We start from the raw sequence: 19368 nt of genomic DNA on the forward strand, positions 1-19368 counted from the left end.
AAAGTAAAACAAAAACCTTATTTGTTTACGTAGATCAAATGTTTATTATTATTGTTAATATTATAAATAATGATAAAAGTAAATAAATAATTCAACAATAAACAAAACAACGAAATAAAAGAAAACTGAGAAAATATATTAAAAATGATTATTAAAAAACACCGGAAAAGTTTTTTTCTCGCTTTCACTTCATTGCCCATGGTGCCCTTGGGCATTTCGTTAGTGCTACGTCACATATTTTCCTCCCTCACGCGGTGGATAGCTCGGGTGGACAGACCGAGGCGGAATCGGGGAACATGGCAGACGAGGAGGACTCTGCGCCGGAGCCTGCCTCCGTCTCTCCCCAGGAGAGCCCTTTCACTGGGCGGCCTCACTCTGTCTTTTTCTCCGAAAGCGTTCAGCCGGCTGTCGGGATGGTGAGCCAGCTGCTAACCCAGCCGTCCTCTTTGAAGTTTGATAAAAACATCAAACAGGCCTTCTACAACACGGGGGCTATGATCTTTGTGGCTATATGCTGCGGAGCTACTGTCCTGGTGTACTTCATCCTGGAGGCCTTCCTCCGCCCGCTGCTTTGGGCAGTGCTCTGTGGGACCTTCCTCCACCCCTTCAAATACTCCCTAGCTCGGCTCGGCCGCTCGTGGCTAAGCGGCCTGCAGGAAACCGGGACGCCCATCGTGGTGGGGACCCTGCTTATCCCTGTGTGGTGTGTGAACTACGGGGTAGAGGCGATGGGCAGGCTGGTGCTGGAGAGGCTCACAGTGCTGCTGGTGATCGGGGCCGGGGCGCCGCTTGTCTACTTCCTCTACCTTTTCTGGAGCGTCATCGGCATGCAGGTGATCCTCGGATACATCTGTTGGATCATCGGGGCCGCGCTGGACTATTTCAACACTGTGTGGGTGAGTTAATGGACAGTGGCAACAGGAAACTACATCCCCCCTGTAATGATGACAAAAGACCCTCTGTGGATGCTACTGTGGGCGAGGTCAGCTCTGTCAACTGGATCCTCCTCAACAGGCTGCATACAGAGTGAAGCTGGGCTATATGGTTGAAATCTATATCACAATATTAATAGGAATACTTTTTCAATATTAATTATGTTACTGCCTGGAACATGTATGCAAAATCACCCTATACGATTCTGAAATTGATGCAGTTCATTAGATGTAGTCCAATGTTATCTGTAAAATTCAGAAATATAAAACAAGAAGTTAAACACAGAGCTACAACAACTAATTTGATTAGGTGATAGACAAAAAAATAATCCACAACAAGTTTGATGCTCGATTTGTCATTTAGGTCTCTTTTTTCTTTTTCAAGTGAAAATGCTCAAAGTTCACTGGTTCCAGCTTCTCCAAAGTTCAAATTATCTTTATTGTACCTTACAGGGAAATTGGTTTACAGCCAGGATTCATACAAAAAACACAAAACACCCTTACACTGATGGACAACAACAAACAACAGGACATAGTTTACAGATTGGTTCAGTAGGAGGTTCTTCAGTGTCCAGTGTAAATAGCTGTGAGTTTTCTACAATAGTAAATTATTTTGAATATTGTGATTGGCAATTTTCACTATGATCTGACATTTTATAGACTGAATGAGTCATTGATTAATTGAGAAAATAATGTGTGGAGTACTCATTTTCCTAGTTTAATTCAAATGAACTCACATTCATTAATGTGTATAAGTTACACTGTTCAAGGATGACACAGTATGATATTATCCCAACATAACTCCATAAATGATAATCAGTATCAACAATCGGGCTGAATTAAAAGTATTGCAGAATGACAAATCGCTGCAAATTGTTTGAATTGCATTTCCTTGAATGCGTCTGGGTTATTCCATTAACCTATTTTTCTTGGAACATATACCTAAATTTGTGTCTTAGCTAATCAAATTTCCTGCAGTTTCAGTGTCTGATCGATCAATACCTTATTATTCCAAAACAGCTGCAGGGGCCTGAGCCCAGCTACGCTTTGACTAGATACTAATTGTATTAAATGTTCCTCCTCAGACAGCCTGTCCTTTCTCTAAATGCAGAGGTAGACTCACACAGGGCCCTTGTCCAAAAATAGGATGGATCACACACTATATTCAATTACAACAAAAGATGTCTTTGTGTGGAGTGGAACCAGCTAAGACCTTCCTGATTATTACTGATGGAGCATCGTATTTCATGCTTTTCCTGCCAAACAGCAGATTATTGTCTGTTGGTTAACAGAAGTCTGGGAAATCCAGAAAGTAGTCTGATAACTTCAAGGTCTTCAAATGTTTTTGAAATGTGGAACAGTTTAGGAAAAAGATTAGGAAAATATTGAGATAGTAGCTAGCATCGATAGAGCACAATGTACAACATTTACATTTATAGGATAAGATAAGATAGACTTTATTGATCCCACACTGGGTAAAATCCCTCGTACCTCATTTATGTGATTGTACCCCATAACATCTCCTCAATTTTAATTTTTTTGCCACTCTGCCTCTTTTGTTTCCTTTCAGGTGTGCACTGTGGTGGTTGGCTACTTGTTGGTGGTTTGTTTCAAGTGGGGTCCCCACACTGAGCACTACCTGAGGGCCCTGGCTCTTCCTGTCTGGGCCATCCTGCTCTTCTACATTGGTGAGTGTGGGAATGAGGGAAAGCCTGCAGAGTCTGTTCAGACATGTTTGTTGTTATTTCATACTTGTATTCAATCTCCGTCTTTACCCCTGGGAAGGTTTTGTTGAAGTTTTGCCTACTTGGCAGGTAACAGGCAGCTTGAAGCAGGCTTCAGAATTTAAATAATACATTTAAACACTGTGTTTTTCCAAAGTCAAGGGAGTGAAGTTGTTTTTTAGTATCAGACAGAACCCATGCAGAGTTACAAAGTAAGATGAGGAAGTCTCCAGTATTTTTAGCACCCTTAAGGCGTGCCGTAAAGAGGTGTTGACCTTCTGGCGTGAAATGTTAAAAGTGACTGAGAGCTATTAAGAAGAAGTTCTGCTCAAGAGGAGAGCAAGTAGGGTTTTCACATGACTGGGCAAATCTGAGAAAATGTTCTCTGTTTGGCATGTGCCTTTAATAAAATTGTTACCATAGGATTGGCTAAAATTATCAATAGTATCAGTAATTATTACATCCTCATGTATTTTTATAAGTTCATTACACAAAAATACATATGTTTCAGCAGTAATGCACCCGAAGTCAACATTTTTCCAAGAAATAACCAGTAATAGAAAAACATATGCAGCAACAAGTTTCTCCAAAATAGCGAGCTCTCCAAAATAGCGAGGAAATCTGCCGTTACCAACCTGATTTCTGTTTCTGGTTTTAGTGTCTCTGACCGGCTCGTGGAGAGTGCCCATATTTGTGGTTGTGGTTACACTCGTCATTGTGGGCTCCCAGGAGAAACCACCTGTCCCTGGCAGAGGTGAAGATTTATGGACACACACACATTCACATTTACCACAGTAAGAAGTCTCTGCTCCCTGTCAACTGGGCATTCATACTGTAAATATGGTATAAAAGAGTACTGGTAAATGTATGAATCAAACAATAGAGATATAACATGTTAATTTATGAACTTTAGAGGTGCTGGTACAGTAGGTATATTTCATTACCTTTGGACATAGCTAGGTTAGCTTTTTCCCCCTGTTTACAGTCTTCATGCTAAGCTAACTGGCTGCTGGCTGTAGCTTCATATTTACAATACATGAGGGGGGACCAATCTTCTGATCTAACTTTCAGCAATAAAGCAAACAAGTTCCCAAAATGTCAAACTATTGCTTTTAAAGTTTTTTTTATAATTTGTTATAATAATTTGTCTTCTCTGGTCCTCAAGCTCAGCCAGCACTTAGATTAAGTTATTCAATAGCTTTACCTAAACCATAAGCTACTTGAGGTGGACAGTTTGGACCATTAGACCATGTGGGGAACACACAAACACTTTAATCCACGCTTTTTGCTCAGCAGTGTGACTGTTATTTTCTGTCTCTCTTCATCTCCCCAGGAGAGCTGTCAGGGCAGGTGTTGTCATTTGCTGCTAACACTATTTACATGGCAATTTCCTGTAGCAACCTTCAGATGAAAACTGAGCCTAGTGAAAACTCTACCAAAGGTAAGAGAGCTCACTTTCAACTCTGTGTTGTTTTATTTGACACATAAACACTTTTCTGGCCCATCTTCTAGCAGCAATTAGTGGAACTGCAGCTTAAGACACTTCTCCTTTGGCTTCCCCATTTGTGGTTTGCACCACTTTGTTCTATCTTTCTCTTCCTTTTCTATGCTTCCTCTGTGCTCTCTCCCTCATCTCCTCCAAGATGGTGTGCATTCTGAGGGCCCCCTACCCTCCACTCCTGGTCTCCTTCGGGGCTCTCGTTCATTACCAGGCGGCCTCTTCCAGAGAGAGAAAAGCTCCCATAGAGCCAGTGATATCTACTTTATTCTACTGGTCTGGGCCATTGTACTGGTTCAAGTCTGGCTCAACCTCTGGATCCTACAACTGCTGCCTATTCCTGTGGCTGGTAACACACACATGCATGCACACTCCCTTTCACATGCGTCGTCTCAGATCTACTGTACTCAGACTAGTGTTGCATTCATACTTTAGTGTGGGTGCTGAAGAAGCTGGTGGTCCACTTTGGCCTGAAGGGCTTTGCAGAGCGGACTCTCATCTCATGGTGGGCGGTGCTGGAGAAGCATGGACGGGAGCGAGAGGAAGCCCTACTGCCCGGACCAATCAAAGGCTTGGCTCAGTTCCTGCTGCGCGTCGACACCAAGGTAACGTCTCCGACCGATCTCCAGATGCTGCAGGTGCAGGCGCTTTCCTTATTTCCTCTTTCTTTGATTTCACACATTTTCATCCTGGCACGCAAACATTATCTGTTACACCGGTACGTGTTTTTAGTGTTGTTTATGTAGTATATTCATCAATGTCCGAATTATCACTGGACTCTGCGGTTCCTCTCAGTTCTACCGAACTTTATAAGGTCTATGAGTCGCTAATGCAAAAAAAGGTTCTGATAAATCGATTGTACACTACCTACTCAGCACTAAATAGCAGACAGACAAAGTTAGCAACTAGCTGGTAAACCTAGTGGATCATTTAGCAGCTAGAGATTACGATATTTCCAAAAAACAAGCTAAAAAAAGAGTAAGAATATTGGACTTCGAACACAAACAAGACTCCAAATAAATGATCATGTTGCTCCGTGTGTAATGGATGTATAAGTAGGCAGTTGTTTGCCATAACAGTTTTGTAAGGCGCCAACTGACACTTTTTACACTTAAAGATGTCTTTCTCCTGAGGTTTTTGGGATGTAGTAATGTTGTGTGTTTATAATCACAATGATTTGCATCCCACTGTATAGCTAGTCCACTGTAGTCAAATCCTGCCTGCCACGCTACACTTCCTGATCCCTCACTGCCTGTACCCAAAGAGGATGTGTTCTTGTCACACGGGTACATGTGATGACTGCTGCACAGGATCTTTCCAAAAATAATCTTCCCAATGTCTCTTTGTCTCCTCCCCAAGCTCTGGCATTGGCTTAACAAGCAGGTAATGATTTGGAGGAGCAGAATGCTGAGAGAAAGAGAGACTGACAGAAAGAGTGTGCATGAGAGAAAGCGAGAGAAGAAAGATAATAACCCGTATACTGTATATGTGTGGGTGTGTGTAAGAAGGCGTTAGCTCACGCTTGGACTGGCGCTTTACCCATCCACCGTCATTACCCTGGCATCCTTTCTACATGTCCATCTTCTCGCTGCTTTCCTGCTTCCTGCTTATATTGTTACAGGAAGCTACAGTCGGGGAGGTGGGACTCTTTGGTCCCTCTGCCTCGTCCGTACCTTCCCTGCTGTGATCTAACTGGCAGGTTTGGCTTGAGAGTGTATGAGCTGCATGGAGAGATGGCTGATGTAGACAGAGCAGAGCTGAGGAGAAGGCAGTGTTTCTGAATAAATGCTGGCTGATAAACTTGATGTTAACTATGTTTTTATAGAGGTGTTTAGGAGAAACACTGTCATGGAAGCCTTGGAGAGATGTGGTTACGCTTCAGGAGCTTTTATGGGTGGGAATGGGGCTAGGGATGAACAAAACAATGGAAACACCTAATAGTTTGTCAACATTAAGCACTAAATAAAAACCAACTTGGGCCAACTTTGACCTTTTTAGAAGAGTTTTACTTCTCTTGATGGTGCTTTTTTTTGAGGCTTTAACTGTATGTTGTAGCATACATATTAGATACTCCATTTTTTAGGGACAAAGGATGTGTTTTAGGAATAAAAGAACAAATCCCATAAATAGAACTAAACCAACAATAAATTATGTATTGTGTGTTATGTATTGAGAGATGGACTAAAATGTTGTTTATTTTGGTCGTTTCATTCAAATGTATTGACAATAGGAGAGTATAGAAAATTACTGTTACTATTCTTTAAAAGTTCAGTTAAGTTTAGATCTTGAATCCTGGCATGGTCATGGCAGGTTTTTGACATGAAACCCATGTTGAATGGTGATAGCCTTAATAGCATAACAAAAGTGTTAACGCAATGCATTTCTTGTAGGTATGAGACCTGTTGACTTTTACAAGATAGAAGCTGTTACAGAAACAGCCAGGTGTCCACTGGGTTTCTCAGTTAAAACATAAACTGATTTAGGTGCAGGACACATGGTGAACGGTGACTTAGCAGACTGCACTAACCTTTTTTGTCTACGGGTTGTGCCCCTACACTAGGATGTTTGTTGTTGTACATTAGCTTTGAAAACACAAATGCCAATTCATGAAGCATATAATGTCCTGTTTTTGTTGAGACAACAATGTCACAGAGGAGTTGGTGCAATGTTGAGATTTCTGAATACATCGTTTGTAATGTTGATTATGTATTTTTTATTTTTAAGGTCCGTTTCTACATTAATAAATGTGTGTTTGTAAAAACAGGACTGACTGTGTGGCCTTTTCAAAGTGTCATTAGTGGTTTTGTGTTGCCATTTTTTGCTAATTGGTGATCAACATACTGTACTAACTTATCAGTTGAAGAATAAGTCCTTGCTGATGTGGTCTTTCCATTTTGTTGTTGTTGTTCTGAATGTAATCCACATCAGTCAGCCTGCCAACTATCTTATGTAAAGTAAAGCTTCATTGTTATGGACGGTAAGAAAAAAGTTCAACATTCACCTAGAATAATAAACTGTTTATTCTGGAGTTTAGGACTATATTGCATAGTGTAGCTAAAAAGCAGTGGGACTTTTACTGCCATATCATTTCATCATCAATATAATGACAAACATTAGGACATGGCCTTATGGGAGAGAGGTGTTCACTAACAGTAACTAGCCATCCACTCCAGTAACTTGATTTTAACACATGACTTGTGTGGCATTAACACACACATATAGATGGAGATAAGATGACTGTTGGTGCAGTTTTGGAGCATTGAGAAACCTGAGTTAAGAATTTCACCACATTTCAACAGAAGGAACTTTGAAAGACTGATGGATGGGCTTGTAACAATTTTCAAATAAAAGATACTGACAGAAAAGTCATGCATTCAAAAGATAACACAACCTGAGTTTGTCACTTGCATGTTTCCATGTAAAGTGCAAGGATGTATGCATGCATGTATACAGATACCCTGGCTCACTCAGTCAACTACCTTGCTTTTCTCAGGGCCCAAGGGGGCAGCTTTCAGATCCAAAATGGCTTCTTCACATAGGAAGGACACAGGTTTCTCTATGTGTCTGATCACTGCATGTTTTCAACCTCTTCAGAATTGTACTGACTTCGTATCTATTCTGTCACCTCCCTGTGTCCCCCCTTCTATTTCTTCTGGTCTGTGTCCTCTCTATGTGTGTAGATGGTCGTATGGTTGGAGCGATCTCTGGATAAAATCATCAGCATCTTCATCATCTTCCTCCTGGTCACAGGGACCCTGCTCATGGCTCTGCTGCTCACCGCTATGGTTTTTGTTCCTTGTTGAATTACTTCACCGCATTTCAAATCACTGACATCGTCTTGGATGTGGACTCTTGAAAGCCGTTTTTTAATCTTTCTAGGTTCACCATGAAAGTGTTCACATCATCGACGTAACCAGTAACCTCATCAACGAGACTGTGTCTAACCATCCAGAATGGGCCAAGTATGACAGTTTACTCTCTTTTTTTATTTCTTTTTTATATCTTTTTTTCTTTTGTGTTTCGAGTTAATAATTTCTCATCATCTTTTCTTCTCACATTGTCCTCTAGTTTGCTTCCAGAGGCACGTGTGGTGCAGAAGGCTCTGAATTCAGCTGCTACTAATGTTTATCAACACGGTAGAGAATGGATAACACAAAAGGTAAGAATAATAATTGCCTAAATGTTTTCCACTGATATCTCTGACTCAAAATATGGAAGCAAAAACCGAATACTTTAGTAAGTTGTTATGCATTGAATCTTTCTTCTTTTGTGCAGCTCCATAAGATGTTAGGAGACAAGGTGAACAACACAGCTGTGATTGAGAAACAGGTTTTGGAGCTCTGGGACAGACTGTACCACTCCTGGTTTGTGAAGGTCAGGCCAGTCCATTTCACTTCTTGATGTTGGGGGACAGATTTGTCCTCTAAAAATATCATTCACAAAATATTCCATGCATTTTCCAGAACATGACCCACCCTGGACGCCACCGTGGTCAGAAGATGGTGGTTCAGAGAGGGAACAGCTGGCTAGGCGACATCCTGGACTGGAAGGACGTCGCCTCCTTTCTGCAGGAAAATATTGAGACTCTGCTGTCTGTAAGTTTGAGTTTGGTTAACACCATCTTCTGTATGAGGCAGATGATTTGCGTATATTTTGCTTTCATAGATCTGTCAGTCCATTTGCAAAACTCTTGGTTGAATAACGTTTGACTAAAGCCTAAGGGGTGTTACATCCTTTGTTTGTCCTTGTTGTCAAAAATTATATTTCTGAGAATCAGTAAAACGTGTTGCATATCGACCCTGCCCTGACTTGTCTACAATGGGCGTTACGACAACTGCAGGTTATAAATCATTGACATATTTATAACTGTGTCTCAAAGGGGTGTACATATTTCCTGTGGATGACATGTTTACTGTTGCCTCGGGGTTTTGTAGATCCTGGAGTCTCTGTGGGTGGTAATGAGTAGAAATGTCGGCCTCCTCATTTCCACCACGACCACTCTCCTCACCGTCTTGTTCCACAGCGGCACGGCTCTGCTCAACTTTGCCCTGAGTCTGGTATGAGCACTGAATCGTCTAACACAAAATTATATGGGGTGGGGTTATTGATATTTATTTACGAGGTTAATTATTTGTGTTAACACCAGCAAAAATTCCAACTGAGGGTAAACTGCTTTGCACTTAGAAAAGAAATTGTCTTTTGAAGTTCACATTTGCTGCATCTTTATTCTTTTGTAATGGACATATCAGCCTTTATCAGTGATTGAATGATACTATTCCCATTGTTGTCCCTGGTGTTTGCCCAGTCCACCAACATTTAGCAACCTTGTTTGTGGTTGGTGGGGGACCTCTAATGGTTGCCATTACATACATCCGTATGCATTTGTTTAAAAAAAGAACGTATGTGTTCTTGGTCTGGATAGTGCAGCCAATCGTTTTATTTATCCCTTTAGCCTAATTCTCACTTGGAGATCTAGAAATTAGAAAAACCCTCTTTCACTCTGCAGACTGGCCTTTATGGAAGCATTTGCAACAGATCTTGATGCTTGATATGTCTTAAGGTCATGACTATTCTTAGTGTGACGTGCTTTAGTGGTAAAGTAGAGGATTCACATGTACAAGGGGACTCTGTTCCTTTGTGTTTTTTTCCAAGCGTACAAGTACACGTTAAATCATCTGAATTTGCATATTTGTGCTGTTTCAGGTGATTTTCCTGACCACTCTCTTCTACCTGCTGAGCTCCAGTGGTGAATACTACAAACCTGTCAAATGGGTGATCAGCCTGACCCCCCTCTCCCAGCCTGGAGCCTCCTCAAATATCATAGGCCAGTCTGTAGAAGAGGCTATCAGGTAGACACACACACACACACACACACACACACACACACACACACACACACACACACACTCACACACTAACAATTTCATTTTTTAAACAATCTAAACATTTATCTAACGGAGATCATTTTTGACCGTGTGTGGTTGTTTGTTTTGAAGAGGAGTGTTTGACGCCTCTCTGAAAATGGCTGGCTTCTACGGCCTCTATACTTGGCTCACTCACACCATATTTGGCATCAACATAGTCTTCATTCCTTCTGGTGAGTCATCGTGTTCACAGCAGATCGTGGCGTCACTATAACTGCACCTGCCAAGCCACAGTCGGTGTTTTCTCACTCTTTGAATCCCTCTCTCTTGGCCTGAAGCTCTGGCTGCCATCCTGGGTGCGGTGCCTTTCCTGGGGACCTACTGGGCAGCGGTGCCAGCGGTGTGCGACCTGTGGTTGGTGCAGGGTGAAGGCGCCAAGTCCCTGCTGCTGCTGATCTGCCATCTGCTCCCGACATATTTTGTAGATACAGCTATCTACTCTGACATATCAGGGTATGAATGTGTGACACCAGCTTGTCTTATTAGAGCTTCCCCTTGTAGCATTGACACATTTGACCAACACATTTCATCAAACCAACTGCCTGGTTGCTACCCAAATATGGCTTTAAAAGGAAACCATTCTTTTTAGCTATAAACAGTGTGTCCATTTGCCTTGGGCAAAGCTGTTTGAGATAGACCTAATGAAAACAACACCAGACAGCGGGCCAAATAATGCTCCATCTCAGCTGTTATTGGCAGCCTGGCCATGTGTCCACGTCTATTCCCCTTTGAATAGTGTTTCCTGTAGCGCCGCCCTTCATGGTTTTACTTAACTTAGTTTAACGTTAGGTTATGTTTAGGTGTCACAAAAATGACTAGTTCGGATTTGTCTTAAGATAAGGGGAAACAGACTACAGACAAACATTGTAAAATTGCCCTGTAAATTTCATTAACATATAATTTACATTATTAAGTGTTTTCAAAAGCATACTTTGCATTCATAGCCTGGGTTCTACATTGTTAAATAGTAAAAAAGAAAGAAAAAATTGACAACTTTTTTAAGGTGATTGAAGTCTAAAAACGCTTGCTGTGCTTTTAAGTCATGTACAATACACATCATGATTTACATTACATATATGTCAGGTGAAATATGTAAAACAAAAATCCACTACGCATTTCTATTTTTTTATTTCATACATTTTCTAGGTATTTCTTTGTGTTGATCTGTTTTTTTGTCTCGTGTCTCAGGGGTGGACACCCGTATCTGACAGGTCTGGCGGTGGCAGGTGGAGCGTACTATCTGGGTCTGGAGGGCGCCATCATCGGGCCCATCCTCCTCTGCATCCTGGTAGTTGCAGCCAACATCTACAGTGCCATGCTGATGAGCCCAAGCTCTGCAGCGCCGACACCAGTGCAATCCACCTGGCCGCTCCACCCCATGAGGTGAAGATAAAAATCTGCAACGCTTTCAATGAGCTGATCAAATCTTCAGAAATATGCAACCAAACCATTATTGCTTGTCATTCTCAGGACCTTCACAGACTCCACCCCTCTGTCCTGAAGGAAGAAGACCAATGAGTGAGAGGGTGTGTCCCGGTGGAACGTCACCTGGCTATGTATTGGCTGATTCCTCAGGGAGAAGCGCTCCACTCCCTGAAGCTCCTCCCTACGCCACCTGGCTCTACAGGAACGAGAAGAGATGGCGGCGTAACGGCTGGTCACCCATGATGCCGTCAGATACCAGAGCTGTTTCTCTGAGCATCATGGCACCTGTCACTCTCATTCAAAACCCTAAACTTAAAGATGCAAGTTTTCATCCTGATCCCTAACATGGACCAATGGCGTCACATCAGGCATTACGATTATGAATTGTGGAGACGTTGATGCTAATCACATCATCTCTCAGAAATCCCAGTGCCTACATCAATTACTGTATGTAATGTTTAACAATGCCTAAAATTACTGTGCGGTTCGTGGTGAATCACAAGATGATATATTTTATCTACAAAGCCCCCGATTTCCACCCTGCACACTGTTTTTTTTAAGCTACAGACTTAGTATGTGATTGTGCAGTAACTGTACTCCTTACCTCTCTCCTCATGGAGGCTCAAGTAGAGTTTGTAGTGAATGCTTAAGAGGAGTTGTTGACTGTTTTTTAGTTTAACTTAATCTGTCATTCACGTTTCAGTGATAGCAGCTGTGAGTTTGCAACTCTAGATCTCTGCTTTGACAAAGGTTCAAGCTTTCATTACCACTGTTTTACTTCTTTAGTATATGTGCGGTTGAATCACAGCAAATGCCTCCGCTGATTTTTTGATGGGAAGTTCTTAAGTGGATCCGATTAGACATGCTGCTTTTGAGGGAGTTTGGTCTGAATCCGAGACCAGAGGATTACTGAGCGATTCTGTTTGTACATTTTAATTTATTTGAAGCTTAACTTGTTTTTTGTTTTTTTACACATTGTGAGTGCAAATACATGCAACTACGCTTTTCATTTTAAGCATGCATAGCTAATATGTCAGTATTGAAGCACGTTTACACTCAGAATAACTTGATATTGACAAGTTTGACTGAGTATTTCTGTGAGCACTTTAGAGTTTGCTGACTGTCATCCCCATCACATGATTTCATCATAGTTTTGACCTCACACACCTTAAATCTGTTAGAAATGTCTGTATATTTTCTACTGATCTCATCCACTCCCACACTCCATAGTCAAACTACAGTCAGAGCACTTGAATAGACTCTCTGAATAGAGTATGGATTAGTTAACATCACTTGAAGCTTTAATCAAAGAGCTGTACAGATGAATTGTGTATGTAATGTGACACATTGATCATACATGGCTACTATGTTAGCTGTTTGAGGGCTGTGATGTGTTCTCGGTCGGAACAAGCGTTTAGCAACGTTTTCACTGTTTTACTACATTACTGTAGTTGGTACTGTTGCTTGTACTGTTTTTTAATTACCAGATATTCACTGACACAATAAACAATTTAAACTGCAGTAGCTTTGTTGAGTGCCTTATTACTAGTTTGCTTTTTTTAATGAATTATGACTGCAATTAATAATTATTTCCATTGTCAGTTAATCTGATTATTTTTATTCACTTATACCTATAGGTGACATTTTCTCTGACCAACCATTGATTGTACAATGATACAATGTTGTGTACACATACAAGTGTTAAGCTCTTTTATTCAAGCAAAAGAACTAATAATAAAACAATTTCTAGTAAATGTACTGCATTTAAAATCTAAGTCAATGAATGGCTGTGTTTTTTATATTATAATGTATTAACATAAAAGTGTAAATTCAATGTTGTGGGTTGAGTTGATTTTAAATACTTATATATTGTTGGGTAGTTTAGTACATATATGTAGGAATCAAGTTAAAAACTGTCATAATATAGCATGTCATGAAAAGTCATAGTATAGTATGTCATATAAAATGTCAAATATTTAGGTATAGTTTTTAATAAAAGTCAAATAAAATGTCTTAGTATAGTATGTCATGAAAAGGTCAAAAGTCATTAAAAAAGTCATAGTATAGTATGTCATGAAAAGTCATAGTATAGTGTGTCATAAAAAGTCATAGTATAGTATGTCCTATAAAATGTCATAACCATTTCTTAGGTATAGTGTGTCATAATAAAAGTCAAATAAAAAGTCATGGTATAGTGTAGTATGTCATGAAAAGGTCAAAAGTCATTAAAAAGTCATAGTATAGTATGTCATAAAAAGTCATAAAATGTCATAGTATAGTATGTCATGAAAAGTCATAGTACAGTATGTCATAAAATATCATAAAAATGTCTTAGGTATAGTGTGTCATAATAAAAGTCAAATAAAAAGTCATGGTATAGTGTGTCATAAAAAGTAAAAAAAAGTCACAGTATAGTGTGTCATAAAAAAGTCATAAAAATGTCTTAGGTATTGTTGAAGCTATCCTATAAGCCTCGGTATGGATGGCATGGTGTTCTCAACGCGTAGCAAAAAGATCTTAAGTCCAGACATTAGTTCTCTTTGGGTGGTGTTCCCGTTTATTATAAAGGTAGAAAAAGGGTATTTCACATAAAATAGTACTTCACCCAGTGGTGATTACTAAAATGCTGTGGCTTATTGTCGGTGGAGTGGGTACTCGCTCGGCTACGGTAAGAACCGTGTGTTCCCCGCCATCACACCTTGCCCTCACTGATTGCCACACCTGTAGATATACCTAATTCACACTGACATACCACACCCAATGCAATACTCCCCCAAGTGGCTAAAATAAGTATTAACTAAATTAATCTAAACAAAAAAGTGGATATAAATGGCTCCTACAGGTATAGTATGTCATGAAAAAGTCAAAAGTCATAGTATAGTGTGTCATAAAAAGTCATACTATCATATGTCCTATAAAATGTCTTAACGATGTCTTAGGTATAGTGTGTCATTTGAAAAGTCAAATAAAAAGTCAAAGTATAGTATGTCATAAAAAGTCATAGTATAGTATGTCATAAAATATCATAAAAAATGTCTTAGGTATAGTGTGTCATTATAAAAGTCAAATAAAAAGTCATAGTATAGTATAGTTTGCCATAAAAAGTTATGAAAAAGTCATAGTAGAGTGTGTCATAAAAACGTCATAGTATAGTATGTCATAAAAAGTCATAAAAATGTCTTAGGTATAGTTTGTCATAAGAAAAGTCAAATAAAAAGTCATAGTATAGTATGTCATGAAAAGGTAAAAAGTAATTAAAAAAGTCATTGTATAGTGCATCATCAAAAGTCATAAAAAGTCATAGTATAGCATGTAATAAAAAGTCATACAATGTCATAGTATATTGTGTCAAAAAGTCCTGAAAAAGTCCTAGTTTAGTATGTAATGACATGTCATAAAAATGTCTTAGATATAGTTTGTTGTTAAAAAGTCAAATAAAAAGTCATAGTATAGTATGTCATGAAAAGGTCAAAAGTCATTAAAAAGTCATAGTATAGTGTTTCATAAAAAAATCATAAAATGTCAAAGTATAGTCTGTCATAAAAAGTCATAGTATAGTAAGTCATAAAAAGTTGTAAAAAGTCATTGTATAGTATGTCATAAAATGTCATAAAAATGTCTTAGGTATAGTGTGTCATAAGAAAAGTCAAATGAAAAGTCATAGTATAGTATGTCATAAAAAGTTATAAAAAAATCATAGTATAGTGTCATAAGAAGTCATGGTATGGTATGTAATTAAAAAGTCATAGTATAGTGTGTCATAAACAAGTCACAGTATATTATATCATAAAATGTAACAAAAAGTCATTGTAAAGTGTGTCATAAAAGCCATGAAAAATTCATAGTATAGTGTTTCATAAAAAGTCATAAAAATGACTTAGAGAATGCTTGTCATAGGAAAAGGCAAATAAAAAGTCATAGTATAGTATGTCATGCAAAGTCATAAAAAGCATAGTATAGTGTTTCATAAAAAGTCTTAAAAAGTTATAGTATAGTATGTCCTAAAAAGTCATAAAAAGTAATAGTATAGTAAGTCATAAAAATTCATAGTATAGTGTGACATAAAAAGTCATAAAAAGTCATAGAATAGTGTGTCATAAAGAAAGTCATAAAACATCATAGTATAGTGTGTCATAAGTCAAAGTATAGTTTGTCATAAAAAAGTCATAATATAGTATGTCATAAAAAAGTCATAAAAAGTCATACAATAGTATGTCATAAAAGTCATAGAATAGTGTGTCATGAAAAGTCATAAAAAAGTCATAGTATAGTGTGTCATGAAAAATTCATAGTTTAGTGTTTCATAAAAAGTCATGGAACTGTCTTGGTTAGGTTTGTCATAGGAAAAGGGAAATAAAAAGTCATAGTATAGTTTGTCATTTAAAGTCAAAGTATAGTATTTCATGAAAAGTCATAGTATAGTGTTAATAAAAAGTCATACTATAGTAAGTCATAAAAAGTCATAGTATGGTATGTCAAATAAAGTCATATGAAAGGGAAAGTTTGTCAGAAGAAAAGTCAATGAAAAAGTCATAGTATAGTATGTCATGAATAGGTAAAAAGTCATTAAAAATCATAGTATAGTGTGTCATAAAAAGTCATAGTATGGTGTGTCATAAAAAGTCATAACAAGTTATAGTATAGTTTGTCATGAAAAAGTCATAGTATACTATGTCATAAGAAGTCACAAGAAAGTCACAGTATAGTGTCATAAAAACATCATAGTATAGTATGTCATAAAAAGTTGTAAAAAAGTCATAGTATAGTGTGTCATAAAAAATCGTAAAAAGTCATAGTATAGTGTGTCATGAAAAAGTTAGAGTACAGTACGTTGTTAAAAGCCATACAAAAGTCTTAGTATAGTGTGTCATAAAAAAAGCCACAGTATAGTATGTCATAAAAAGTCATAAAAATTCATAGTATAGTATGTCATAAAAATGTCTTCGGTATAGTTTGTCATAAGAAAAGTCAAATAAAAAGTCATAGTATAGTATGTCGTGACAAGTTAAAACGTCATTAAAAAAGTAATTGTATAGTGTGTCATATAAATAGTGTCATAAAAAGTCATAATATAGTGTATCATAAATAAGTCATAGTATAGTGCGTCATAAAAAAGTCACAGTATAGTATATCATAAAAAGTCATAGTATAGTGTGTCATAAAAAGTCATAGTATAGTATGTCATAAAAAGTCATAAAAATGTCTTAGTATAGTATAGTATGTCTTAAAAAAAGGTTATAGTATGTCATGAAAAAACCCTTAAAAAGTCATAGTCATATAGTCGCTCACAGTAGTTCACAGTCGGTGATATTGCACTTTTTCTTTGCTGTTCTTCTTTCATTGTCTAATGACTGGAGAGCAGACACAACAATCGATAATCAAACGGATGTTCAAGTGAGTTTACGATATTGTTCTGTGTGAAATTAGCATTAGAGCCAATCATGGGCAATGCCTTAGTAGTTGTTGTGGTAGTTGTGGTACCAGTTTATGAACTCTTCCTGTGATTACAGCCTAAAGGTGAGAAAATGTATGAAATTTCCCTGGAACGAGTAGCAACCCCTTCAGAAACGGCTAATTGGCCTGCAGTGGAGGACTGAGCTGTAATGGGCAGCTTCCTGGTGGGATTAGAACAAGGAGCAAAATGGAACTTTCCCTGGATAAATAAAAGTTAAAACTTCCTTCTGTGTTCGTGTGAGTTGAGTCAGACGGTGTCATCTGTGCTGTGAAGTCTTTACAGATTGTAAATGTGTCAGCAAGGCTCCGGACAGATGGACAGAATAAATAACAAATCCATGCAAAGCTGCAGTACAGCTGCTGGTAAAGCTAGGCATCTTTTAACTGAAGTCTCCAGTAAACGAATCAACAAACACATTCTTCACATATTCAGATTACTAATATTTTGTACATACATGTATTTGTTGCAGGAAATAGAGGAAACAAAAATTTAGCAATAAAGTACATTATTTTGACCAGAAAGGTTCTTTGTGAAGCTAATGTGTTTGATGATGGCCACACTTAGACTAGTATGTATTGAATATAATCGAAAAAGTAATACATTTAACGTCATCCTACCGGAGAGCTAAAGCTGAATCAAAGTACGGCCGTCCAGGCAACTTCACACACTTATGATGTAAAAAGGCAAAGAAGATTTTATTTTTAAAAAGACCATGTTCCACAGTCAGGACTTTATTCAATTCATAGAAAGAAAGAAGAAATTGGCCAGAAAATAATACATCTTATTAACCTCAATTGAAGCTCCGCATGGATGCTGCTGCTGGTCGGCGTCTCTCTGGTTCAGTCTTCAACAGTTTAAAATGAGCACTGTGGTAATGTAGCAGCTTGTCAAACATGAGAAAATCTCTTTATGAACAGCAAACATGAATTTGTTCTGTCAAAGAAATACATTTCCAAATTGTCAACATTACTACATATTATGAGCTAAAACCCACTCATATTATGAAGTAATAACCACTGATTATTGAAATCTGTCATATCATTATCCACAATTTATAACTTAATTTCTTTGTCCAAAACATTCAACCATTCTGACCAAAAAGAGCAACATACGACCCAGTTCCACTCAACTAAAGATGAGTCTAATTTAATGAGTTAGCTTAGCGTTTTAATAATAAAATATAAAGCTGATTTGACAAACAAGGATAAATAAAATATTAAAACGACTAAATTAGACAGACACACGTCTAAGTCTGTTCCTCTGAACATGCTTCAATATTCTGTCTTTTCTTGGACGTTTCCCACCGGGCCACAGTATGATTCGGCTTTGATCCATTTCTTCAGATCAAAGACTCCATACAATTCTTCTGAAGTCTGCAGCACATAAACCAGAGTGGAGTCTTCCTGAGCTCACGCAGCTCGAGAATCTCCTTAACGGCAGAATCACTCATGTTATTCACACATGAGTGAACAGGGTGAGGTGTCTCCTTGAAGAAGACTCTTCTTGGATCTACAGAGCACATTAGTCTTCGAGGACCAGGAAGAAGCACAGAGATGCTGCAGATTGACGTTTTGACACTGATATATCTTTTTTGGCCTTTCTGGAGACATTTCAACTAGAATATAAAAAAACATCCCAATATCTAATTGACTATACAGGAGATGCTTTCACAAAACAAAAGCAGAGAATCAGCATCTTTCTTGAAGATGTGTATGCAAAACACTCTTGTCTTGTATGTCTTCCTGATGGCTCTTGGTGGGTCTAATCCAGACACATGAATAATTCAACAGATCAAGTCAAGGAGTCTGAATAATCCACTCTCAACAAAACATGCAGTGAGTCTACTGCCCAACTCTATTACCTTCACTTTACTGTCATGTTTATTAAAAAAAGACAGAAGAGTCCCATTATCTACAACACTTGAGATTATTATCTTTTCACACCCATGGGTGCCATGGGCAAAAGTGGTCACACCCTATGGCCATGTGGCTGCAGCCCAACTCGGTTAAAAACTGAATTCTTCTGAAGTTTTTACGAGTGGGTCCCCATTTTTTGTATACTGCACATGCACCAGGACAAGCATGCATGTGCACAAGCACACCACTGACGCAATATAGCTCCCGCCAGCAGTTTTGCAATATTCCATGATTGACAGTCGCTGGCTGCCATCAAGAAACGTAGCAATGTGAAATGGGCAGTGAAGAAGATGAATGCAAGCTAGTAAACATGGATGTAAACAATGCACAATGATTTAAAATAGCAAATTTTCAAATAATTGTTTATGAGAAAGGAAATGGATTCAAGACATGTCAGGCCTCAAGGATACACAGTTACTTTTGGTGAGAAACACTGAATGCAAACTTAAAGTGCTCATATTATGCTTTTTGGCTTTTTCCCCTTCCTTTATTGT

The 19368-nt window shown here is 38.4% G+C and overlaps 1 protein-coding gene across 3 annotated transcripts; it reads left to right on the forward strand.

Moving 5' to 3' along the window:
* Positions 1–231: 231 nt before the first annotated feature.
* tmem245 (transmembrane protein 245) lies at positions 232–13024 on the forward strand. Of its 3 annotated transcripts, XM_031299138.2 has the most exons (18): positions 234–896; positions 2503–2620; positions 3315–3410; positions 3990–4097; positions 4300–4503; positions 4590–4759; positions 5514–5537; positions 7835–7939; positions 8034–8116; positions 8223–8313; positions 8430–8528; positions 8618–8749; positions 9089–9211; positions 9858–10003; positions 10151–10251; positions 10357–10531; positions 11267–11461; positions 11549–13024. In XM_031299138.2, the coding sequence occupies exons 1-18, from the start codon at positions 297–299 to the stop codon at positions 11577–11579; spliced, it is 2601 nt and encodes an 866-aa protein (XP_031154998.1). In that variant the 5' UTR covers positions 234–296; the 3' UTR covers positions 11580–13024. The 3 variants fall into 3 exon arrangements, with proteins under 3 accessions (XP_031155000.1, XP_031154998.1, XP_031154999.1); XM_031299139.2 differs by lacking the exon at positions 5514–5537; XM_031299140.2 differs by lacking the exons at positions 10151–10251; positions 10357–10531 and having other exon boundaries at positions 232–896.
* Positions 13025–19368: the final 6344 nt, after the last annotated feature.

Source organism: Sander lucioperca, chromosome 10 (genome assembly GCF_008315115.2).
Source record: "Sander lucioperca isolate FBNREF2018 chromosome 10, SLUC_FBN_1.2, whole genome shotgun sequence".
Taxonomy (NCBI): domain Eukaryota; kingdom Metazoa; phylum Chordata; class Actinopteri; order Perciformes; family Percidae; genus Sander; species Sander lucioperca.